This window comes from Oncorhynchus gorbuscha, linkage group LG07, assembly GCF_021184085.1.
Source record: "Oncorhynchus gorbuscha isolate QuinsamMale2020 ecotype Even-year linkage group LG07, OgorEven_v1.0, whole genome shotgun sequence".
NCBI lineage: Eukaryota > Metazoa > Chordata > Actinopteri > Salmoniformes > Salmonidae > Oncorhynchus > Oncorhynchus gorbuscha.
This window is the reverse complement of record NC_060179.1, coordinates 839,613-866,302: the sequence shown is the minus strand read 5'-3', so window position 1 is coordinate 866,302 and position 26,690 is coordinate 839,613. Positions and strand designations below refer to the sequence as shown.

Below are 26,690 nucleotides of genomic sequence, written 5' to 3'. Positions count from 1 at the left end.
GTTATAGTGTTATAGTGTTATAGTGTTATATTGTTATAGTGTTATATGTTTAGTGTTATTGTTATAGTGTTATAGTGTTATAGTGTTATAGTGTTATGTTATAGTGTTATATTGTTATAGTGTTATAGTGTTATATTGTTATAGTGTTATATTGTTATAGTGTTATATTGTTATAGTGTTATAGTGTTATGTTATAGTGTTATAGTGTTATATTGTTATAGTGTTATATTGTTATAGTGTTATAGTGTTATAGTGTTATAGTGTTATAGTGTTATAGTGTTATAGTGTTATAGTGTTATAGTGTTATAGTGTTATGTTATAGTGTTATGTTATAGTGTTATAGTGTTATGTTATAGTGTTATATTGTTATATTGTTATAGTGTTATAGTGTTATAGTGTTATAGTGTTATAGTGTTATAGTGTTATGTTATAATGTTATAGTGTTATAGTGTTATAGTGTTATAGTGTTATATTATAGTGTTATAGTGTTATATTGTTATAGTGTTATAGTGTTATATTGTTATAGTGTTATATTGTTATAGTGTTATATTGTTATAGTGTTATAGTGTAATATTGTTATAGTGTTATATTGTTATAGTGTTATAGTGTTATAGTGTTATAGTGTTATAGTGTTAGTGTTATAGTGTTATGTTATAGTGTTATGTTATAGTGTTATAGTGTTATATTGTTATAGTGTTATAGTGTTATAGTGTTATAGTGTTATAGTGTTATAGTGTTATAGTGTTATAGTGTTATAGTGTTATGTTATAGTGTTATAGTGTTATAGTGTTATAGTGTTATAGTGTTATATTGTTATAGTGTTATAGTGTTATGTTATAGTGTTATAGTGTTATAGTGTTATAGTGTTATGTTATAGTGTTATAGTGTTATAGTGTTATATTGTTATATTGTTATAGTGTTATAGTGTTATGTTATAGTGTTATAGTGTTATGTTATAGTGTTATATTGTTATATTATAGTGTTAAAGTGTTATATTGTTATGGTGTTATGTTATAGTGTTATAGTGTTATATTGTTATAGTGTTATAGTGTTATAGTGTTATATTGTTATAGTGTTATAGTGTTATATTGTTATAGTGTTATAGTGTTATAGTGTTATAGTGTTATAGTGTTATGTTATAGTGTTATAGTGTTATAGTGTTATAGTGTTATAGTGTTATGTTATAGTGTTATAGTGTTATAGTGTTATAGTGTTATAGTGTTATATTGTTATAGTGTTATAGTGTTATAGTGTTATAGTGTTATAGTGTTATAGTGTTATAGTGTTATGTTATAGTGTTATAGTGTTATAGTGTTATAGTGTTATAGTGTTATAGTGTTATAGTGTTATGTTATAATGTTATAGTGTTATAGTGTTATAGTGTTATAGTGTTATGTTATAGTGTTATAGTGTTGTAGTGTTATAGTGTTATAGTGTTATAGTGTTATAGTGTTATATGTGTTATAGTGTGATATAGTGTTATAGTGTTATATTGTTATAGTGTTGTAGTGTTATAGTGTTATGTTATAGTGTTATAGTTTAATAGTGTTATATTGTTATATTGTTATAGTGTTATAGTTTAATAATGTTATATTGTTAAAGTGTTATAGTGTTATGTTATAGTGTTATTGTTATAGTGTTATAGTGTTGTAGTGTTATGTTATAGTGTTATAGTGTTATATTGTTATGTTATAGTGTTATATTGTTATAGTGTGTTATAGTGTTATATTGTTATAGTGTTATAGTGTTATATTGTTATAGTGTGTTATAGTGTTATAGTTTATTGTTATAGTGTTATAGTGTTATAGTGTTATATTGTTATAGTGTAGTGTTATTGTTATAGTGTTATAGTGTTATAGTGTTATAGTGTTATAGTGTTATAGTGTTATAGTGTTATATTGTTATAGTGTTATATTGTTATAGTGTTATAGTGTTATAGTGTTATATTGTTATATTGTTATAGTGTTATAGTGTTATAGTGTTATAGTGTTATATTGTTATAGTGTTATAGTGTTATATTTATGTTATAGTGTTATAGTGTTATATGTTATAGTGTTATAGTGTTATAGTGTTATAGTGTTATAGTGTTATGTTATAGTGTTATAGTGTTATAGTGTTATAGTGTTATAGTGTTATATTGTTATAGTGTTATAGTGTTATGTTATAGTGTTATAGTGTTATAGTGTTATGTTATAGTGTTATAGTGTTATAGTGTTAGTGTTATAATGTTATAGTGTTATAGTGTTATGTTATAGTGTTATAGTGTTATGTTATAATGTTATAGTGTTATAGTGTTATAGTGTTATAGTGTTGTAGTGTTGTAGTGTTATAGTGTTATAGTGTTATAGTGTTATTGTGTGATATAGTGTTATAGTGTTATATTGTTATAGTGTTGTAGTGTTGTAGTGTTATAGTGTTATGTTATAGTGTTATAGTTTAATAGTGTTATATTGTTTATTGTTATAGTGTTATAGTGTTATATTGTTAAAGTGTTATAGTGTTATGTTATAGTGTTATATTGTTATAGTGTTATAGTGTTGTAGTGTTATGTTATAGTGTTATATTGTTATAGTGTTATATTGTTATAGTGTTATAGTGTTATAGTGTTATATTGTTATAGTGTTATAGTGTTATATTGTTATCGTGTTATGTTATAGTGGTATAGTTTAATAGTGTTATATTGTTATAGTGTTATTTGTTATAGTGTAATATTGTTATAGTGTTATATTGTTATAGTGTTATAGTGTTATAGTGTTATAGTGTTATAGTGTTATATTGTTATAGTGTTATAGTGTTATAGTGTTATATTGTTATAGTGTTATATTGTTATAGTGTTATAGTGTTATATTGTTATATTGTTATATTGTTATAGTGTTATAGTGTTATAGTGTTATATTGTTATAGTGTTATATTATAGTGTTATAGTGTTATAGGGTTATAGTGTTATAGTGTAATAGTGTTATATTGTTATAGTGTTATGTTATAGTGTTATAGTGTTACAGTGTTATATTATAGTGTTATAGTGTTATAGGGTTATAGTGTTATAGTGTAATAGTGTTATATTGTTATAGTGTTATAGTGTTATAGTGTTATAGTGTTATAGTGTTATAGTGTTATAGTGTTATAGTGTTGTAGTGTTATAGTGTTACAGTGTTATATTATAGTGTTATTGTCATGTTTTGTCTTATATTGTCTTGTCATTTTGCTTTCCCTTCTGTTCGTTTTCCCCCTGCTGATCTTTTTAGGTTCGTTCCCTTTTTTCTCTCTCCCTCCCTCTCTCTCTTCTCTCTATCGTTCCGTTCCTGCTCCCAGCTGTTCCTATTCCCCTAATCAATCATTTAGTCTTTCCACACCTGTTCCCTATCTTTTCCTCTGATTAGAGTCCCTATTTCTCCCCTTGTTTTCCGTTTCTGTCCTGTCGGATCCTTGTATATTGTTCACCGTGCTGTGTCTTTGTCTCGCCCTGTCGTGTCGTGTTTCCCTCAGATGCTGCGTGGTGAGCAGGTGTCTGAGTCTGCTACGGTCAGTGCCTTCCCGAGGCAACCTACAGTTTATGGTCGAGTCTCCAGTCTGTCCTCGTCATTACGAGTGGAATTGTTTTTTATGCTTTGTTTACCGCTCCGATTTGTCTAGGAGTATTGCATATTTCCTTTACTGGAATAAAGACTCTGTTTTCGCCAAGTCGCTTTTGGGTCCTCATTCACCTGCATAACAGAAGGATCCGACCAAAGAATGGACCCAGCGACTACAGACGCTCGTAACACTGCCGTCGAGATCCAAGGAGCCATGCTCGGCAGACACGAGCAGGAATTGTCTGCTGCTCGTCATGCCGTGGAGAACCTGGCCGCTCAGGTTTCCGACCTCTCTGGACAGTTCCAGAGTCTTCGTCTCGTGCCACCTGTTACTTCCTGGTCTGCCGAGCCTCCGGAACCTAGGGTTAATAACCCACCTTGTTACTCCGGGCAGCCCACGGAGTGCCGCTCCTTTCTCACCCAGTGTGATATTGTGTTCTCTCTCCAACCCAACACATACTCTAGAGAGAGAGCTCGGGTTGCTTACGTCATATCACTCCTTACTGGCCGGGCTCGAGAGTGGGGCACAGCTATCTGGGAGGCAAGGGCTGATTGTTCTAACAATTACCAGAACTTTAAAGAGGAGATGATTCGGGTTTTTGACCGTTCAGTTTTTGGTAGGGAGGCTTCTAGGGCCCTGGCTTCCCTATGCCAAGGTGATCGATCCATAACGGATTACTCTATAGAGTTTCGCACTCTTGCTGCCTCTAGTGACTGGAACGAGCCGGCGCTGCTCGCTCGTTTTTTGGAGGGACTCCACGCAGTGGTTAAAGATGAGATTCTCTCCCGGGAGGTTCCTTCCAGTGTGGACTCTTTGATTGCTCTCGCCATCCGCATTGAACGACGGGTAGATCTTCGTCACCAAGCTCGTGGAAGAGAGCTTGCGTTAACGGTGTTTCCCTGCTCCGCATCGCAACCATCTCCCTCCTCTGGCTCAGAGACTGAGCCCATGCAGCTGGGAGGTATTCGCATCTCGACTAAGGAGAGGGAACGGAGGATCACCAACCGCCTGTGCCTCTATTGCGGACTTGCTGGACATTTTGTCAATTCATGTCCAGTAAAAGCCAGAGCTCATCAGTAAGCGGAGGGCTACTGGTGAGCGCTACTACTCAGGTCTCTCCATCTAGATCCTGTACTACTATGTCGGTCCATCTACGCTGGACCGGTTCGGGTGCTACATGCAGTGCCTTGATAGACTCTGGGGCTGAGGGTTGTTTTATGGACGAAGCATGGGCTCGGAAACATGACATTCCTTTCAGACAGTTAGACAAGCCTACGCCCATGTTCGCCTTAGATGGTAGTCATCTCCCCAGTATCAGATATGAGACACTACCTTTAACCCTCACAGTATCTGGTAACCACAGTGAGACTATTTCTTTTTTGATTTTTCGTTCACCTTTTACACCTGTTGTTTTGGGTCATCCCTGGCTAGTATGTCATAATCCTTCTATTAATTGGTCTAGTAATTCTATCCTATCCTGGAACGTTTCTTGTCATGTGAAGTGTTTAATGTCTGCTATCCCTCCCGTTTCTTCTGTCCCCACTTCTCAGGAGGAACCTGGCGATTTGACAGGAGTGCCGGAGGAATATCATGATCTGCGCACGGTCTTCAGTCGGTCCCGAGCCAACTCCCTTCCTCCTCACCGGTCGTATGATTGTAGTATTGATCTCCTTCCGGGGACCACTCCTCCTCGGGGTAGACTATACTCTCTGTCGGCTCCCGAACGTAAGGCTCTCGAGGATTATTTGTCTGTGTCTCTTGACGCCGGTACCGTAGTGCCTTCTTCCTCTCCGGCCGGGGCGGGGTTTTTTTTTGTTAAGAAGAAGGACGGTACTCTGCGCCCCTGCGTGGATTATCGAGGGCTGAATGACATAACGGTTAAGAATCGTTATCCGCTTCCCCTTATGTCATCAGCCTTCGAGATTCTGCAGGGAGCCAGGTGCTTTACTAAGTTGGACCTTCGTAACGCTTACCATCTCGTGCGCATCAGAGAGGGGGACGAGTGGAAAACGGCGTTTAACACTCCGTTAGGGCATTTTGAGTACCGGGTTCTGCCGTTTGGTCTCGCCAATGCGCCAGCTGTTTTTCAGGCATTAGTTAATGATGTTCTGAGAGACATGCTGAACATCTTTGTTTTTGTCTACCTTGACGATATCCTGATTTTTTCACCGTCACTCGAGATTCATGTTCAGCACGTTCGACGTGTACTCCAGCGCCTTTTAGAGAATTGTCTCTACGTGAAGGCTGAGAAGTGCTCTTTTCATGTCTCCTCCGTTACTTTTCTCGGTTCTGTTATTTCCGCTGAAGGCATTCAGATGGATTCCGCTAAGGTCCAAGCTGTCAGTGAGTGGCCCGTTCCAAGGTCACGTGTCGAGTTGCAGCGCTTTCTAGGTTTCGCTAATTTCTATCGGCGTTTCATTCGTAATTTCGGTCAAGTTGCTGCCCCTCTCACAGCTCTTACTTCTGTCAAGACGTGTTTTAAGTGGTCCGGTTCCGCCCAGGGAGCTTTTGATCTTCTAAAAGAACGTTTACGTCCGCTCCTATCCTCGTTACTCCTGACGTCACTAGACAATTCATTGTCGAGGTTGACGCTTCAGAGGTAGGCGTGGGAGCCATTCTATCCCAGCGCTTCCAGTCTGACGATAAGGTTCATCCTTGCGCTTATTTTTCTCATCGCCTGTCGCCATCTGAACGCAACTATGATGTGGGTAACCGCGAACTGCTCGCCATCCGCTTAGCCCTAGGCGAATGGCGACAGTGGTTGGAGGGGGCGACCGTTCCTTTTGTCGTTTGGACAGACCATAAGAACCTTGAGTACATCCGTTCTGCCAAACGACTTAATGCTCGTCAAGCTCGTTGGGCGTTGTTTTTCGCTCGTTTCGAGTTTGTGATTTCTTACCGTCCGGGTAGTAAGAACACCAAGCCTGATGCCTTATCCCGTCTTTTTAGTTCTTCTGTGGCTTCTACTGATCCCGAGGGGATTCTTCCTTATGGGCGTGTTGTCGGGTTGACAGTCTGGGGAATTGAAAGACAGGTTAAGCAAGCACTCACGCACACTGCGTCGCCGCGCGCTTGTCCTAGTAACCTTCTTTTCGTTCCTGTTTCTACTCGTCTGGCTGTTCTTCAGTGGGCTCACTCTGCCAAGTTAGCTGGTCATCCCGGCGTTCGAGGTACTCTTGCTTCTATTCGCCAGCGCTTTTGGTGGCCTACTCAGGAGCGTGACACGCGCCGTTTCGTGGCTGCTTGTTCGGACTGCGCGCAGACTAAGTCAGATAACTCTCCTCCTGCCGGTCGTCTCAGACCGCTTCCCATTCCTTCTCGACCATGGTCTCACATCGCCCTAGACTTCATTACCGGTCTGCCTTTGTCTGCGGGGAAGACTGTGATTATTACGGTTGTCGATAGGTTCTCTAAGGCGGCACATTTCATTCCCCTCGCTAAACTTCCTTCTGCTAAGGAGACGGCACAAATCATCATCGAGAATGTGTTCAGAATTCATGGCCTCCCGTTAGACACCGTTTCAGACAGAGGCCCGCAATTCACGTCACAGTTTTGCAGGGAGTTCTGTCGTTTGATTGGTGCGTCCGTCAGTCTCTCTTCCGGGTTTCATCCCCAGTCTAACGGTCAAGCAGAGAGGGCCAATCAGACGATTAGTCGCATACTACGCAGCCTTTCTTTTAGAAACCCTGCGTCTTGGGCAGAACAGCTTCCCTGGGCAGAATACGCTCACAACTCGCTTCCTTCGTCTGCTACCGGGTTATCTCCATTTCAGAGTAGTCTGGGTTACCAGCCTCCTCTGTTCTCATCCCAGCTTGCCGAGTCCAGCGTTCCCTCCGCTCAAGCGTTTGTCCAACGTTGTGAGCGCACCTGGAGGAGGGTGAGGTCTGCACTTTGCCGTTACAGGGCACAGACTGTGAGAGCCGCCAATAAACGTAGGATTAAGAGTCCTAGGTATTGTTGCGGCCAGAGAGTGTGGCTTTCCACTCGCAACCTTCCTCTTACGACAGCTTCTCGTAAGTTGACTCCGCGGTTCATTGGTCCGTTCCGTGTCTCCCAGGTCGTGAATCCTGTCGCTGTGCGACTGCTTCTTCCGCGACATCTTCATCGTGTCCATCCTGTCTTCCATGTCTCCTGTGTCAAGCCCTTTCTTCGCACCCCCGTTCGTCTTCCCTCCCCCCTCCCGTCCTTGTCGAGAGCGCACCTATTTACAAGGTACGTAGGATCATGGACATGCGTTCTCGGGGACGGGGTCACCAATACTTAGTGGATTGGGAGGGTTACGGTCCTGAGGAGAGGAGTTGGGTTCCGTCTCGGGACGTGCTGGACCGTTCGCTGATTGATGATTTCCTCCGTTGCCGCCAGGATTCCTCCTCGAGTGCGCCAGGAGGCGCTCGGTGAGTGGGGGGTACTGTCATGTTTTGTCTTATATTGTCTTGTCATTTTGCTTTCCCTTCTGTTCGTTTTCCCCCTGCTGGTCTTTTTAGGTTCGTTCCCTTTTTCTCTCTCCCTCCCTCTCTCTCTTCTCTCTATCGTTCCGTTCCTGCTCCCAGCTGTTCCTATTCCCCTAATCAATCATTTAGTCTTTCCACACCTGTTCCCTATCTTTTCCTCTGATTAGAGTCCCTATTTCTCCCCTTGTTTTCCGTTTCTGTCCTGTCGGATCCTTGTATATTGTTCACCGTGCTGTGTCTTTGTCTCGCCCTGTCGTGTCGTGTTTCCCTCAGATGCTGCGTGGTGAGCAGGTGTCTGAGTCTGCTACGGTCAGTGCCTTCCCGAGGCAACCTACAGTTTATGGTCGAGTCTCCAGTCTGTCCTCGTCATTACGAGTGGAATTGTTTTTTATGCTTTGTTTACCGCTCCGATTTGTCTAGGAGTATTGCATATTTCCTTTACTGGAATAAAGACTCTAGTGTTATATTGTTATAGTGTTATAGTGTTATAGTGTTACAGTGTTATATTATAGTGTTATAGGGTTATAGTGTTACGGTGTTACGGTGTTACGGTGTAGTGTTGTAGTGTTGTAGTGTTATGTTATGTTACCAGTGTGTCTTCATGTGTCTTCACATCCGTAGAGTACGACCCTACCTCACACAGGAAGAGGTGCAGGTCCTAATCCATGCATTTGTCATCTCTGGACTAATGCAACTCGCTGTTGTCAGGGCTCCCCGCTTGTGTGATCAAACCCCTGCAACTAATCCAGAACGCTGTAGCCCTCCTGGATTTCAACCTTCCCAAGTTCTCTCACGTCACCCCACTCCTCCAAACAGTCCACTGGCTTCCAGTTGAAGCTCGCATCCATTACAAGAGCATGGTACTTACCTACGGAACAGCAAGACGAGCTGTCCCTACCTACCTTCAACGCTATGCTCCAACCCTACACCCCAACCCCAACACTCCGTTCTGCCACCTCAGGTTTCTTGGACCTCCCTCTTGGTTCATGTTCAGCCCACTCCAAGCTCTTCTCTGTCCTTGCTCCCCAATGGTGGAACCAGATTCCCCCTGAAGCTAGGACAGCAGAGTCCATCTTCCCCTTGATGCTAGGACAGCAGAGACCCTGTCCATCTTCCCCCTGAGGCTAGGACAGCAGAGTCCCTGTCCATCTTCCCCCTGAGGCTAGGACAGCAGAGTCCCTGTCCATCTTCCCCCTGAGGCTAGGACAGCAGAGACCCTGTCCATCTTCCCCCTGAGGCTAGGACAGCAGAGACCCTGTCCATCTTCCCCCTGAGGCTAGGACAGCAGAGACCCTGTCCATCTTCCCCCTGAGGCTAGGACAGCAGAGTCCCTGTCCATCTTCCCCCTGAAGCTAGGACAGCAGAGTCCCTGCCCATCTTCCCCCCTGAAGCTAGGACAGCAGAGTCCCTGTCCATCTTCCCACTGAAGCTAGGACAGCAGAGTCCTGTCCATCTTCCCCCTGAAGCTAGGACAACATAGTCCCTGCCCATCTTCCCCCTGAAGCTAGGACAACAGAGTCCCTGCCCATCTTCCCCCTGAAGCTAGGACAACATAGTCCCTGTCCATCTTCCCCCTGAAGCTAGGACAACATAGTCCCTGCCCATCTTCCCCCTGAAGCTAGGACAACAGAGTCCCTGCCCATCTTCCCCCTGATACTAGGACAACAGAGTCCCTGCCCATCTCCCCCTGAAGCTAGGACAGCAGAGTCCCTGCCCATCTTCCCCCTGAAGCTAGGACAGCAGAGTCCCTGTCCATCTTCCCCTGAAGCTAGGACAGCAGAGTCCCTGTCCATCTTCCCCCGACACTAGGACAACAGAGTCCTTGCCCATCTTCCCCCTGAAGCTAGGACAGCAGAGGCCCTGTCCATCTTCCCCCTGATACTAGGACAACAGAGTCCCTGTCCATCTTCCCCCCTGATACTAGGACAACAGAGTCCCTGCCCATCTTCCCCCTGAAGCTAGGACAGCAGAGTCTCTTCCCCTCTGATGCTAGGACAGCAGAGTCCTGTCCATCTTCCCCCTGAAGCTAGGACAACAGAGTCCCTGCCCTTCTTCCCCCTGATACTAGGACAACAGAGTCCCTGCCCATCTTCCCCCTGAAGCTAGGACAGCAGAGTCCCTGCCCATCTTCCCCCTGAAGCTAGGACAGCAGAGTCCCTGTCCATCTTCCCCCTCGTAGAATGTATGCACACATGACTGTAAGTCGCTTTGGATAAAAGCGTCTGCTAAATGGCATATATTATATTATTATTATAAGCTAGGACAACAGAGTCCCTGCCCATCTTCCCCCTGAAACTAGGACAGCAGAGTCCCTGTCCATCTTCCCCCTGAAGCTAGGACAAGAGAGTCCCTGCCCATCTTCCCCCTGAAGCTAGGACAACAGTCCCTGTCCATCTTCCCCCTGCCCTCCATCTTCCCCCTAGGACAACAGAGATCCATCTTCCCCCTGAAGCTAGGACAGCAGAGTCCCTGCCCATCTTCCCCCTGAAGCTAGGACAGCAGAGTCCCTGCCCATCTTCCCCCTGAAGCTAGGACAGCAGAGTCCCTGTCCATCTTCCCCCTAGGACAACAGAATGTATGCACACATGATCTTCCCCTGTAGGACAACAGAGTCCCTGCTTTGGATAAAAGTCCCTGCCCATCTTCCCCCTGCTAAAGAGTCCCTGCCCATCTTCCCCCATAGTCCCTGTCCATCTTTATATTATTATTATAAGCTAGGACAACAGAGTCCCTGCCCATCTTCCCCCTGAAACTAGGACAGCAGAGTCCCTGTCCATCTTCCCCCTGAAGCTAGGACAAGAGAGTCCCTGCCCATCTTCCCCCTGAAGCTAGGACAGCAGATTAAGGGGTAAGCTGGGACAGCAGAGTCCCTGTCCATCTTCCCCCTGAAGCTAGGACAGCAGATTAAGGGGTAAGCTGGGACAGCAGAGTCCCTGTCCATCTTCCCCCTGAAGTTAGGACAGCAGAGTAAGGGGTAAGCTAGGACAGCAGAGTCCCTGTCCATCTTCCCCCTGAAGCTAGGACAGCAGAGTCCCTGTCCATCTTCTGAAAACATCTGAAACCCTACCTCTTCAAAGAGTATCTTAATGAATCCTTCTCACCTCAACTGAAGAAAAAACAACAACAAAAAACCGGAGCTTAACCCCCGTCCTCCCTCTGACTCCGCTGATAGCTATGTTATTGAGGAAATATTGACTTTCTATCTGTGATATGTGGTTGTCCCAACTAGCTTCGGATGAATGCACTGACTGAGATTGGCTCTGGATAAGAGCATCTGCTAAATGACTAACATGTAAATGTTTTTTTTACCTTTATTGAACTAGGCAAGTTAAGAAGAAATTCTTATTTTCAATGACGGCCTAGTAACAGTGGGTTAACTGGTCTAGTAACAATGGGTTAACTGGTCTAAGAACAGTGGGTTAACCGTTCCTAAGAAACTATGCAGTTTTTTGTATTAGTACCCCAGGTCATCTTAGGTTTCATTACATACAGTTGAGAAGAACTACTGAATATAAGATCAGCGTCAACTCACCATCAGTACGACCAAGAATATGTTTTCCGCGACGCGGATCCTGTGTTCTGCCTTACAAACAGGTCAACGGAATTGATTCCATGCAGCGTCCCCTAAAAACGACTTCGTAAAAGAGGGAAACGTAGCGGTCTTCTGGTCAGACTCCGGACACGGGCACATCGTGCACCACTCCCTAGCATTCTTCTTGCCAATGTCCAGTCTCTTGACAACAAGGTTGATGAAATCAGAGCAAGGGTAGCATTCCAGAGGGTCATCAGAGACTGTAACGTTCTCTGCTTCACGGAAACATGGCTCACTGGAGAGACGCTATGCGGGGCGGTGCAGCCAACGGGTTTCTCCACGCATCGCGCCGACAGAAACAAACATCTTTCTGGTAAGAAGAGTGGCGGGGGCGTATGCCTCATGACTAACGAGACATGGTGTGATGAAAGAAACATACAGGAACTCAAATCCTTCTGTTCACCTGATTTAGAATTCCTCACAATCAAATGTAGACCGCATTATCTACCAAGAGAATTCTCTTCGATTATAATCACAGCCGTATATATCCCCCCCAAGCAGACACATCGATGGCTCTGAACAAACTTTATTTAACTCTTTGCAAACTGGAAACCATTTATCCGGAGGCTGCATTCATTGTAGCTGGGGATTTTAACAAAGCTAATCTGAAAACAAGACTCCCTAAATTTTATCAGCATATCGATTGCGCAACCAGGGGTGGTAAAACCTTGGATCATTGTTAGTCTAACTTCCGCGACGCATATAAGGCCCTGCCCCGCCCCCCTTTCGGAAAAGCTGACCACGACTCCATTTTGTTGATCCCTGCCTACAGACAGAAACTTAAACAAGAGGCTCCCACGCTGAGGTCTGTCCAACGCTGGTCAGACCAAGCTGACTCCACACTCCAAGACTGCTTCCATCACGTGGACTGGGACATGTTTCGTATTGCGTCAGATAACAATATTGATGAATACGCTGATTCGGTGTGTGAGTTCATTAGAACGTGCGTTGAAGATGTCGTTCCCATAGCAACGATAAAAACATTCCCTAACCAGAAACCGTGGATTGATGGCAGCATTTGCGTGAAACTGAAAGCGCGAACCACTGCTTTTAATCAGGGCAAGGTGTCTGGTAACATGACCGAATACAAACAGTGCAGCTATTCCCTCCGCAAGGCTATTAAACAAGCTAAGCGTCAGTACAGAGACAAAGTAGAATCTCAATTCAACGGCTCAGACACAAGAGGCATGTGGCAGGGTCTACAGTCAATCACGGACTACAAGAAGAAACCCAGCCCAGTCACGGACCAGGATGTCTTGCTCCCAGGCAGACTAAATAACTTTTTTGCCCGCTTTGAGGACAATACAGTGCCACTGACACAGCCTGCAACGAAAACATGCGGTCTCTCCTTCACTGCAGCCGAGGTGAGTAAGACATTTAAACGTGTTAATCCTCGCAAGGCTGCAGGCCCAGACGGCATCCCCAGCCGCGCCCTCAGAGCATGCGCAGACCAGCTGGCCGGTGTGTTTACGGACATATTCAATCAATCCCTATACCAGTCTGCTGTTCCCACATGCTTCAAGAGGGCCACCATTGTTCCTGTTCCCAAGAAAGCTAAGGTAACTGAGCTAAACGACTACCGCCCCGTAGCACTCACTTCCGTCATCATGAAGTGCTTTGAGAGACTAGTCAAGGACCATATCACCTCCACCCTACCTGACACCCTAGACACACCAATTTGCTTACCGCCCAAATAGGTCCACAAACGATGCAATCTCAACCACACTGCCCTAACCCATCTGGACAAGAGGAATACCTATGTGAGAATACTGTTCATCGACTACAGCTCGGCATTCAACACCATAGTACCCTCCAAGCTCGTCATCAAGCTCGAGACCCTGTGTATGTGACAAATACAATTTGATTTGATTTGATTTGAGTTAACTGGTCTAGGAACAGTGGGTTAACAGCCTGTTCAGGGGCAGATCGACAGATTTGCACCTTGTCGGTTTGAACTTGCAACCTTCCGGTTACGAGTCCAACGCTCTAACCACTAGGCTACCTGCCTCCCCGTAAATGTGTGTGCGTATCTATACATACCAGTGTGTGTCTTCATGTGTTCATCAAAGTACTGCTTCATGTTGAAGTCCTTGCCACACCACTGGCACATGAACTGCTTGTGTCCGATGTGGATGGACATGTGGGAGCGCAGCTGATACTTATACTGGAACCTCTCGTTACAGTTCTGGAATACACACACACACACACACCACAGACACACACACACACACACCACAGACACACGCACACACACACCACAGACACACGCACACACACACCACAGACACACACACACACACACACACACACACACACACACACACACACACACACACACACACACACACACACACACACACACACACACACACACACACACACACACACACACCACAGACACACAGATCACACACACACACACAGACACAGCACACACACACCACACACACACACACACACACACACACACACACACACACACACACACACACACACACACACACACACACACACACACACACACACACACACACACACACACACACACACACACACACGCACACACACAGACACACACACACACACACACACACACACACACACACACACACACACACACACACACACACACACACACACACACACACACACACACACACACACACACACACACACACACACACACACACACACACACACACACACACACACACACACACACACCACAGACACACGCACACACACACCACAGACACACACACACCACAGACACACACACACACACACCACACACACACACACACACACACACACCACAGACACACACACACACACCACAGACACACACACACACACACACACACACAGACACACACACACACAGACACACACAGACACACACAAACACACACACACACAGATCACACAGACACACACACAGACACACACACACACAGACACACACATCACGAAGATACACACACACATCACACGCAGACACACACATCACACACACACAGACACAAATGATCACACAATTACATTTGTGTGTGACTGTAAGTACTGTAGTGAACAGGGTGGTGATGGGTAATGTATAGTGTGGTTATGGGTAGTGTAGTTTATAGTGTGGTGATGGGTACTGTAGTGTACAGTGTGGTGATGGGTAGTGTATAGTGTGGTGATGGGTAGTGTATAGTGTGGTGATGGGTAGTGTATAGTGTGGTGATGGGTAGTGTATAGTGTGGTGATGGGTAGTGTATAGTGTATAGTGTGATGGGTAGTGTAGTGTATAGTGTGGTGATAGGTAGTGTATAGTGTACAGGGTGATGGGTAGTGTAGTGTATAGTGTGGTGATGGGTAATGTAGTGTATAGTGTGGTGATGGGTAATGTATAGTGTGGTGATGGGTAGTGTATAGTGTATAGTGTGGTGATGGGTAGTGTATAGTGTGGTGATGGTGATAGTGGTGATGGGTAGTGTATAGTGTGGTGATGGGTAGTGTATAGTGTGGTGATGGGTAGTGTATAGTGTATAGTGTGGTGATGGGTAGTGTATAGTGTGGTGATGGGTAGTGTATAGTGTATAGTGTGGTGATGGGTAGTGTATAGTGTGGTGATGGGTAGTGTATAGTGTGGTGATGGGTAGTGTATAGTGTGGTGATGGGTAGTGTATAGTGTGGTGATGGGTAGTGTACAGTGTGGTGATGGGTAGTGTATAGTGTGGTGATGGGTAGTGTATAGTGTGGTGATGGGTAGTGTATAGTGTGGTGATGGGTAGTGTATAGTGTGGTGATGGGTAGTGTATAGTGTGGTGATGGGTAGTGTATAGTGTATAGTGTGGTGATGGGTAGTGTATAGTGTGGTGATGGGTAGTGTATAGTGTGGTGATGGGTAGTGTATAGTGTGGTGATGGGTAGTGTATAGTGTATAGTGTGGTGATGGGTAGTGTATAGTGTGGTGATGGGTAGTGTATAGTGTGGTGATAGGTAGTGTATAGTGTACAGGGTGATGGGTAGTGTAGTGTATAGTGTGGTGATGGGTAGTGTATAGTGTGGTGATGGGTAATGTATAGTGTGGTGATGGGTAGTGTATAGTGTGGTGATGGGTAGTGTATAGTGTATAGTGTGGTGATGGGTAGTGTATAGTGTATAGTGTGGTGATGGGTAGTGTATAGTGTGGTGATGGGTAGTGTATAGTGTATAGTGTGGTGATGGGTAGTGTATAGTGTGGTGATGGGTAGTGTATAGTGTGGTGATGGGTAGTGTATAGTGTGGTGATGGGTAGTGTATAGTGTGGTGATGGGTAGTGTATAGTGTGGTGATGGGTAGTGTATAGTGTGGTGATGGGTAGTGTATAGTGTATAGTGTGGTGATGGGTAGTGTATAGTGTGGTGATGGGTAGTGTATAGTGTGGTGATGGGTAGTGTATAGTGTGGTGATGGGTAGTGTATAGTGTGGTGATGGGTAGTGTATAGTGTGGTGATGGGTAGTGTATAGTGTACAGGGTGATGGGTAGTGTAGTGTATAGTGTGGTGATAGGTAGTGTATAGTGTACAGGGTGATGGGTAATGTAGTGTATAGTGTGGTGATGGGTAGTGTATAGTGTGATGATAGGTAATGTAGTGTATAGTGTACAGGGTGATGGGTAGTGTAGTGTATAGTGTGGTGATAGGTAGTGTATAGTGTACAGGGTGATGGGTAGTGTATAGTGTATAGTGTGGTGATGGGTAGTGTATTGTGTGGTGATGGGTAATGTAGTGTATAGTGTGGTGATGGGTAATGTATAGTGTATAGGGTGATAGGTAATGTATAGTGTGGTGATGGGTAGTGTATAGTGTGGTGATGGGTAGTGTATAGTGTGGTGATGGGTAATGTATAGTGTATAGGGTGATAGGTAATGTATAGTGTGGTGATGGGTAGTGTATAGTGTGGTGATGGGTAGTGTATAGTGTGGTGATGGGTAATGTAGTGTATAGTGTGGTGATGGGTAATGTAGTGTATAGTGTGGTGATGGGTAGTGTATAGTGTGGTGATAGGTAATGTATAGTGTGGTGATGGGTAATGTATAGTGTACAGGGTGATGGGTAGTGTATAGTGTGGTGATGGGTAGTGTATAGTGTACAGGGTGATGGGTAATGTATAGTGTACAGGGTGATGGGTAATGTATAGTGTACAGGGTGATGGGTAATGTATAGTGTACAGGGTGATGGGTAATGTATAGTGTACATGGTGATGGGTAATGTAGTGTATAGTGTGGTGATGGGTAATGTAGTGTATAGTGTGGTGATGGGTAGTGTATAGTGTGGTGATGGGTAGTGTATAGTGTGGTGATGGGTAGTGTATAGTGTGGTGATGGGTAGTGTATAGTGTGGTGATGGGTAGTGTATAGTGTGGTGATGGGTAGTGTACAGTGTGGTGATGGGTAATGTATAGTGTACAGGGTGATGGGTAGTGTATAGTGTGGTGATGGGTAGTGTATAGTGTGGTGATGGGTAGTGTATAGTGTATAGTGTACAGGGTGATGGGTAGTGTATAGTGTGGTGATGGGTAGTGTATAGTGTATAGTGTGGTGATGGGTAGTGTATAGTGTGGTGATGGGTAGTGTATAGTGTATAGTGTGGTGATGGGTAGTGTATAGTGTGGTGATGGGTAGTGTATAGTGTGGTGATAGGTAGTGTATAGTGTGGTGATAGGTAATGTACAGTGTGGTGATGGGTAGTGTATAGTGTATAGTGTGGTGATGGGTAGTGTATAGTGTATAGTGTGGTGATGGGTAGTGTATAGTGTATAGTGTGGTGATGGGTAGTGTATAGTGTATAGTGTGGTGATGGGTAGTGTATAGTGTATAGTGTGGTGATGGGTAGTGTATAGTGTATAGTGTGGTGATGGGTAGTGTATAGTGTGGTGATGGGTAGTGTATAGTGTATAGTGTGGTGATGGGGTGTATAGTGTATAGTGTATAGTGTGGTGATGGGTAGTGTATAGTGTGGTGATGGGTAGTGTATAGTGTGGTGATGGGTAGTGTATAGTGTGGTGATGGGTAGTGTATAGTGTACAGGGTGATAGGTAATGTATAGTGTGGTGATGGGTAGTGTATAGTGTGGTGATGGGTAGTGTATAGTGTGGTGATGGGTAGTGTATAGTGTGGTGATGGGTAGTGTATAGTGTACAGGGTGATAGGTAATGTATAGTGTGGTGATGGGTAGTGTATAGTGTGGTGATGGGTAGTGTATTGTGTGGTGATGGGTAATGTAGTGTATAGTGTGGTGATGGGTAATGTATAGTGTATAGGGTGATAGGTAATGTATAGTGTGGTGATGGGTAGTGTATAGTGTAGTGATGGGTAGTGTATAGTGTGGTGATGGGTAATGTATAGTGTATAGTAATGGTGATGATGGGTAATGTATAGTGTGGTGATGGGTAGTGTATAGTGTGGTGATGGGTGTATAGTGTGGTGATGTAGTGTATAGTGTGGTGATGGGTAGTGTATATGGTGATGGGTAGTGTATAGTGTGGTGATGGGTAATGTATAGTGTAGTGTGGTGATGGGGTGATAGGTAATGTATAGTGTGGTGATGGGTAGTGTATATAGTAGTGGTGATGGGTAATGTATAGTGTATAGTGTGGTGATGGGTAATGTAGTGTATAGTGTGGTGATGGGTAGTGTATAGTGTGGTGATAGGTAATGTATAGTGTGGTGATGGGTAATGTATAGTGTACAGGGTGATGGGTAGTGTATAGTGTGGTGATGGGTAGTGTATAGTGTATAGTGTGGTGATGGGTAATGTATAGTGTACAGGGTGATGGGTGAATGTATAGTGTACAGTGGGTGATGGGTAATGTATAGTGTACATGGTGATGTGGTGAAGTGTATAGTGTATAGTGTGGTGATGGGTAGTGTATAGTGTATAGTGTGGTGATGTAGTGTATAGTGTGGTGTGGGTAGTGTATAGTGTGGTGATGGGTAGTGTATAGTGTGGTGATGGGTAGTGTATAGTGTGGTGATGGGTAGATGTATAGTGTGGTGATGGGTAGTGTATAGTGTGGTGATGGGTAGTGTACAGTGTGGTGATGGGTAATGTATAGTGTACAGGGTGATGGGTAGTGTATAGTGTGGTGATGGGTAGTGTATAGTGTGGTGATGGGTAGTGTATAGTGTATAGTGTACAGGGTGATGGGTAGTGTATAGTGTGGTGATGGGTAGTGTATAGTGTATAGGTAATGTATAGTGTGGTGATGGGTAGTGTATAGTGTGGTGAGTGGGTAGTGTATAGTGTATAGTGTGGTGATGGGTAGTGTATAGTGTGGTGATGGGTAGTGTATAGTGTGGTGATAGGTAGTGTATAGTGTGGTGATAGGTAATGTACATAGTGTGTGGTGATGGGATGGGTAGTGTATAGTGTATAGTGTGGTGATGGGTAGTGTATAGTGTATAGTGTGGTGATGGGTAGTGTATAGTGTATAGTGTGGTGATGGGTAGTGTATAGTGTATAGTGTGGTGATGGGTAGTGTATAGTGTATAGTGTGGTGATGGGTAGTGTATAGTGTATAGTGTGGTGATGGGTAGTGTATAGTGTGGTGATGGGTAGTGTATAGTGTATAGTGTGGTGATGGGTAGTGTAGTGTATAGTGTGGTGATGGGTAGTGTATAGTGTGGTGATGGGTAGTGTATAGTGTGGTGATGGGTAGTGTAGTGTATAGTGTGGTGATGGGTAGTGTATAGTGTACAGGGTGATAGGTAATGTATAGTGTGGTGATGGGTAGTGTATAGTGTGGTGATGGGTAGTGTATAGTGTGGTGATGGGTAGTGTACAGTGTGGTGATGGGTAATGTATAGTGTACAGGGTGATGGGTAGTGTATAGTGTATAGTGTACAGGGTGATGGGTAGTGTATAGTGTGGTGATGGGTAGTGTATAGTGTATAGTGTGGTGATGGGTAGTGTATAGTGTGGTGATGGGTAGTGTATAGTGTGGTGATAGGTAATGTACAGTGTGGTGATGGGTAGTGTATAGTGTGGTGATAGGTAATGTACAGTGTGGTGATGGGTAGTGTATAGTGTATAGTGTGGTGATGGGTAGTGTATAGTGTATAGTGTGGTGATGGGTAGTGTATAGTGTATAGTGTGGTGATGGGTAGTGTATAGTGTGGTGATGGGTAGTGTATAGTGTATAGTGTGGTGATGGGTAGTGTATAGTGTGGTGATGGGTAGTGTATAGTGTGGTGATGGGTAGTGTACAGTGTGGTGATGGGTAGTGTATAGTGTACAGGGTGATGGGTAGTGTATAGTGTATAGTGTAGTGATGGGTAATGTATAGTGTGGTGATGGGTAGTGTATAGTGTGGTGATGGGTAATGTATAGTGTGGTGATGGGTAGTGTATAGTGTATAGTGTGGTGATGGGTAGTGTATAGTGTGGTGATGGGTAGTGTATAGTGTATAGTGTGGTGATAGGTAGTGTACAGTGTGGTGATGGGTAGTGTATAGTGTGGTGATGGGTAGTGTATAGTGTGGTGATGGGTAGTGTACAGTGTGGTGATGGGTAGTGTATAGTGTACAGGGTGATGGGTAGTGTATAGTGTATAGTGTAGTGATGGGTAATGTATAGTGTGGTGATGGGTAGTGTATAGTGTGGTGATGGGTAATGTACAGTGTGGTGATGGGTAGTGTATAGTGTGGTGATGGGTAGTGTATAGTGTATAGTGTGGTGTTGGGTAGTGTATAGTGTATAGTGTGGTGATGGGTAATGTAGTGTATAGTGTACAGTGTGGTGATGGGTAGTGTACAGTGTGGTGATGGGTAGTGTATAGTGTACAGGGTTATGGGTAGTGTATAGTGTGTTGATGGGTAGTGTAATGTACAGGGTGATGGGTAATGTATAGTTTGGTGATGGGTAGTGTAGTGTACAGGGTGATGGGTAGTGTACAGTGTGGTGATGGGTAATGTATAGTGTGGTGATGGGTAGTGTAGTGTACAGTGTGGTGATGGGTAGTGTAGTGTACAGGGTGATGGGTAATGTATAGTGTGGTGATGGGTAGTGTAGTGTACAGGGTGATGGGTAGTGTACAGTGTGGTGATGGGTAATGTATAGTGTGGTGATGGGTAATGTATAGTGTACAGGGTCATGGGTAGTGTATAGTGTATAGTGTGGTGATGGGTAGTGTATAGTGTATAGTGTGGTGATGGGTAGTGTATAGTGTGGTGATGGGTAGTGTATAGTGTGGTGATGGGTAGTGTATAGTGTGGTGATGGGTAGTGTATAGTGTGGTGATGGGTAGTGTACAGTGTGGTGATGGGTAATGTATAGTGTACAGGGTGATGGGTAGTGTATAGTGTGGTGATGGGTAGTGTATAGTGTGGTGATGGGTAGTGTATAGTGTATAGTGTACAGGGTGATGGGTAGTGTATAGTGTGGTGATGGGTAGTGTATAGTGTATAGTGTGGTGATGGGTAGTGTATAGTGTGGTGATGGGTAGTGTATAGTGTATAGTGTGGTGATGGGTAGTGTATAGTGTGGTGATGGGTAGTGTATAGTGTGGTGATAGGTAGTGTATAGTGTGGTGATAGGTAATGTACAGTGTGGTGATGGGTAGTGTATAGTGTATAGTGTGGTGATGGGTAGTGTATAGTGTATAGTGTGGTGATGGGTAGTGTATAGTGTATAGTGTGGTGATGGGTAGTGTATAGTGTATAGTGTGGTGATGGGTAGTGTATAGTGTATAGTGTGGTGATGGGTAGTGTATAGTGTATAGTGTGGTGATGGGTAGTGTATAGTGTGGTGATGGGTAGTGTATAGTGTATAGTGTGGTGATGGGTAGTGTATAGTGTATAGTGTGGTGATGGGTAGTGTATAGTGTGGTGATGGGTAGTGTATAGTGTGGTGATGGGTAGTGTATAGTGTGGTGATGGGTAGTGTATAGTGTACAGGGTGATAGGTAATGTATAGTGTGGTGATGGGTAGTGTATAGTGTGGTGATGGGTAGTGTATAGTGTGGTGATGGGTAGTGTACAGTGTGGTGATGGGTAATGTATAGTGTACAGGGTGATGGGTAGTGTATAGTGTATAGTGTACAGGGTGATGGGTAGTGTATAGTGTGGTGATGGGTAGTGTATAGTGTATAGTGTGGTGATGGGTAGTGTATAGTGTGGTGATGGGTAGTGTATAGTGTGGTGATAGGTAATGTACAGTGTGGTGATGGGTAGTGTATAGTGTGGTGATAGGTAATGTACAGTGTGGTGATGGGTAGTGTATAGTGTATAGTGTGGTGATGGGTAGTGTATAGTGTATAGTGTGGTGATGGGTAGTGTATAGTGTATAGTGTGGTGATGGGTAGTGTATAGTGTGGTGATGGGTAGTGTATAGTGTATAGTGTGGTGATGGGTAGTGTATAGTGTGGTGATGGGTAGTGTATAGTGTGGTGATGGGTAGTGTACAGTGTGGTGATGGGTAGTGTATAGTGTACAGGGTGATGGGTAGTGTATAGTGTATAGTGTAGTGATGGGTAATGTATAGTGTGGTGATGGGTAGTGTATAGTGTGGTGATGGGTAATGTATAGTGTGGTGATGGGTAGTGTATAGTGTATAGTGTGGTGATGGGTAGTGTATAGTGTGGTGATGGGTAGTGTATAGTGTATAGTGTGGTGATAGGTAGTGTACAGTGTGGTGATGGGTAGTGTATAGTGTGGTGATGGGTAGTGTATAGTGTGGTGATGGGTAGTGTACAGTGTGGTGATGGGTAGTGTAGTAGTGTACAGGGTGATGGGTAGTGTATAGTGTATAGTGTAGTGATGGGTAATGTATAGTGTGGTGATGGGTAGTGTATAGTGTGGTGATGGGTAATGTACAGTGTGGTGATGGGTAGTGTATAGTGTGGTGATGGGTAGTGTATAGTGTATAGTGTGGTGTTGGGTAGTGTATAGTGTATAGTGTGGTGATGGGTAATGTAGTGTATAGTGTACAGTGTGGTGATGGGTAGTGTACAGTGTGGTGATGGGTAGTGTATAGAGTACAGGGTTATGGGTAGTGTATAGTGTGTTGATGGGTAGTGTAATGTACAGGGTGATGGGTAATGTATAGTTTGGTGATGGGTAGTGTAGTGTACAGGGTGATGGGTAGTGTACAGTGTGGTGATGGGTAATGTATAGTGTGGTGATGGGTAGTGTAGTGTACAGTGTGGTGATGGGTAGTGTAGTGTACAGGGTGATGGGTAATGTATAGTGTGGTGATGGGTAGTGTAGTGTACAGGGTGATGGGTAGTGTACAGTGTGGTGATGGGTAATGTATAGTGTGGTGATGGGTAATGTATAGTGTACAGGGTGATGGGTAGTGTATAGTGTATAGTGTGGTGATGGGTAGTGTATAGTGTATAGTGTGGTGATGGGTAGTGTATAGTGTGGTGATGGGTAGTGTATAGTGTGGTGATGGGTAGTGTATAGTGTGGTGATAGGTAATGTATAGTGTGGTGATGGGTAGTGTATAGTGTGGTGATGGGTAGTGTATAGTGTGGTGATGGGTAGTGTATAGTGTGGTGATGGGTAGTGTATAGTGTGGTGATGGGTAGTGTATAGTGTGGTGATGGGTAGTGTAGTGTACAGGGTGATGGGTAATGTATAGTGTGGTGATGGGTAATGTATAGTGTACAGGGTGATGGGTAATGTATAGTGTGGTGATGGGTAATGTATAGTGTGGTGATGGGTAGTGTATAGTGTATAGTGTGGTGATGGGTAGTGTATAGTGTGGTGATGGGTAGTGTATAGTGTATAGTGTGGTGATGGGTAGTGTATAGTGTGGTGATGGGTAGTGTATAGTGTGGTGATAGGTAGTGTACAGTGTGGTGATGGGTAGTGTATAGTGTGGTGATGGGTAGTGTATAGTGTGGTGATGGGTAGTGTATAGTGTATAGTGTGGTGATGGGTAGTGTAGTGTATAGTGTATAGTGTGGTGATGGGTAGTGTATAGTGTATAGTGTGGTGATGGGTAGTGTATAGTGTGGTGATGGGTAGTGTATAGTGTATAGTGTGGTGATAGGTAATGTATAGTGTGGTGATGGGTAGTGTATAGTGTGGTGATGGGTAGTGTATAGTGTGGTGATGGGTAGTGTATAGTGTATAGTGTGGTGATGGGTAGTGTATAGTGTGGTGATGGGTAGTGTATAGTGTGGTGATAGGTAATGTATAGTGTGGTGATGGGTAGTGTATAGTGTGGTGATGGGTAGTGTATAGTGTGGTGATGGGTAGTGTATAGTGTGGTGATGGGTAGTGTATAGTGTACAGTGTGGTGATGGGTAGTGTATAGTGTATAGTGTGGTGATGGGTAGTGTATAGTGTGGTGATGGGTAGTGTATAGTGTACAGTGTGGTGATGGGTAGTGTATAGTGTGGTGATGGGTAATGTATAGTGTGGTGATGGGTAGTGTATAGTGTATAGTGTGGTGATGGGTAATGTATAGTGTGGTGATGGGTAGTGTATAGTGTGATGATGGGTAGTGTATAGTGTGGTGATGGGTAGTGTATAGTGTGGTGATGGGTAGTGTATAGTGTGGTGATGGGTAATGTATAGTGTGGTGATGGGTAGTGTATAGTGTATAGTGTGGTGATAGGTAGTGTATAGTGTGATGATGGGTAGTGTATAGTGTGGTGATGGGTAGTGTATAGTGTGGTGATGGGTAGTGTATAGTGTATAGTGTGGTGATGGGTAGTGTATAGTGTGGTGATGGGTAGTGTATAGTGTATAGTGTGGTGATGGGTAGTGTATAGTGTGGTGATGGGTAGTGTATAGTGTATAGTGTGGTGATGGGTAGTGTATAGTGTGGTGATGGGTAGTGTATAGTGTATAGTGTGGTGATGGGTAATGTAGTGTATAGTGTGGTGATGGGTAGTGTATAGTGTGGTGATGGGTAGTGTATAGTGTGGTGATGGGTAGTGTATAGTGTGGTGATGGGTAGTGTATAGTGTGGTGATGGGTAGTGTATAGTGTGGTGATGGGTAGTGTATAGTGTATAGTGTGGTGATGGGTAGTGTATAGTGTATAGTGTGGTGATGGGTAGTGTATAGTGTGGTGATGGGTAGTGTATAGTGTGGTGATGGGTAGTGTACAGTGTGGTGATGGGTAGTGTACAGTGTGGTGATGGGTAGTGTACAGTGTGGTGATGGGTAGTGTATAGTGTATAGTGTAGTGATGGGTAATGTATAGTGTGGTGATGGGTAGTGTATAGTGTGGTGATGGGTAGTGTATAGTGTGGTGATGGGTAGTGTACAGTGTGGTGATGGGTAGTGTACAGTGTGGTGATGGGTAGTGTATAGTGTGGTGATGGGTAATGTATAGTGTGGTGATGGGTAGTGTATAGTGTGGTGATGGGTAGTGTATAGTGTGGTGATGGGTAGTGTATAGTGTGGTGATGGGTAGTGTATAGTGTGGTGATGGGTAGTGTATAGTGTATAGTGTGGTGATGGGTAGTGTATAGTGTGGTGATGGGTAGTGTATAGTGTGGTGATGGGTAGTGTATAGTGTGGTGATGGGTAGTGTATAGTGTATAGTGTGGTGATGGGTAGTGTATAGTGTGGTGATGGGTAGTGTATAGTGTGGTGATGGGTAGTGTATAGTGTGGTGATGGGTAGTGTATAGTGTGGTGATGGGTAGTGTATAGTGTGGTGATGGGTAGTGTATAGTGTGGTGATGGGTAGTGTATAGTGTATAGTGTGGTGATGGGTAGTGTACAGTGTGGTGATGGGTAGTGTATAGTGTGGTGATGGGTAGTGTATAGTGTATAGTGTGGTGATGGGTAGTGTATAGTGTGGTGATGGGTAGTGTATAGTGTGGTGATGGGTAGTGTACAGTGTGGTGATGGGTAGTGTATAGTGTGGTGATGGGTAGTGTATAGTGTGGTGATGGGTAGTGTATAGTGTGGTGATGGGTAGTGTATAGTGTATGGTGTGGTGATGGGTAGTGTACAGGGTGATGGGTAATGTATAGTGTGGTGATGGGTAGTGTATAGTGTGGTGATGGGTAATGTACAGTGTGGTGATGGGTAGTGTATAGTGTACAGGGTGATGGGTAGTATATAGTGTGGTGATGGGTAGTGTATAGTGTGGTGATGGGTAGTGTATAGTGTATAGTGTGGTGATGGGTAATGTACAGTGTGGTGATGGGTAGTGTATAGTGTAAAGGGTGATGGGTAGTGTATAGTGTGGTGATGGGTAATGTAGTGTATAGTGTGGTGATGGGTAGTGTACAGTGTGGTGATGGGTAGTGTATAGTGTGGTGATGGGTAGTGTAGTGTATAGTGTGGAGATGGGTAGTGTATAGTGTGGTGATGGGTAGTGTATAGTGTGGTGATGGGTAATGTACAGTGTGGTGATGGGTAGTGTATAGTGTGGTGATGGGTAGTGTAGTGTATAGTGTGGAGATGGGTAGTGTATAGTGTGGTGATGGGTAGTGTATAGTGTGGTGATGGGTAGTGTATAGTGTGGTGATGGGTAGTGTATAGTGTATAGTGTGGTGATGGGTAGTGTATAGTGTGGTGATGGGTAGTGTATAGTGTGGTGATGGGTAGTGTATAGTGTACAGGGTGATGGGTAGTGTATAGTGTGGTGATGGGTAGTGTATAGTGTGGTGATGGGTAGTGTATAGTGTGGTGATGGGTAGTGTATAGTGTGGTGATAGGTAATGTACAGTGTGGTGATGGGTAGTGTAGTGTACAGGGTGATGGGTAATGTATAGTGTGGTGATGGGTAGTGTAGTGTACAGGGTGATGGGTAGTGTACAGTGTGGTGATGGGTAATGTATAGTGTGGTGATGGGTAATGTATAGTGTACAGTGTGTTGATAGGTAGTGTATAGTGTGGTGATGGGTAGTGTATAGTGTGGTGATGGGTAGTGTATAGTGTACAGGGTGATGGGTAGTGTATAGTGTACAGGGTGATGGGTAGTGTATAGTGTGGTGATGGGTAGTGTATAGTGTAAAGTGTGGTGATGGGTAGTGTATAGTGTGGTGATGGGTAGTGTATAGTGTGGTGATGGGTAATGTATAGTGTGGTGATGGGTAGTGTATAGTGTGGTGATGGGTAATGTATAGTGTACAGG

The 26,690-nt window shown here is 44.1% G+C and overlaps 1 protein-coding gene across 1 annotated transcript in view; it reads right to left on the bottom strand.

Annotated features, from left to right (window-relative positions):
• zbtb47b (zinc finger and BTB domain containing 47b) overlaps positions 1-26,690 on the bottom strand; it is a 127,735-nt gene that overhangs the window by 24,331 nt on the left and 76,714 nt on the right. The window contains exon 6 of the mRNA XM_046355390.1: positions 13,657-13,801. Within this exon, the coding sequence (XP_046211346.1) occupies positions 13,657-13,801 (145 nt within the window). The remainder of the gene's footprint in view (positions 1-13,656; positions 13,802-26,690) is intronic.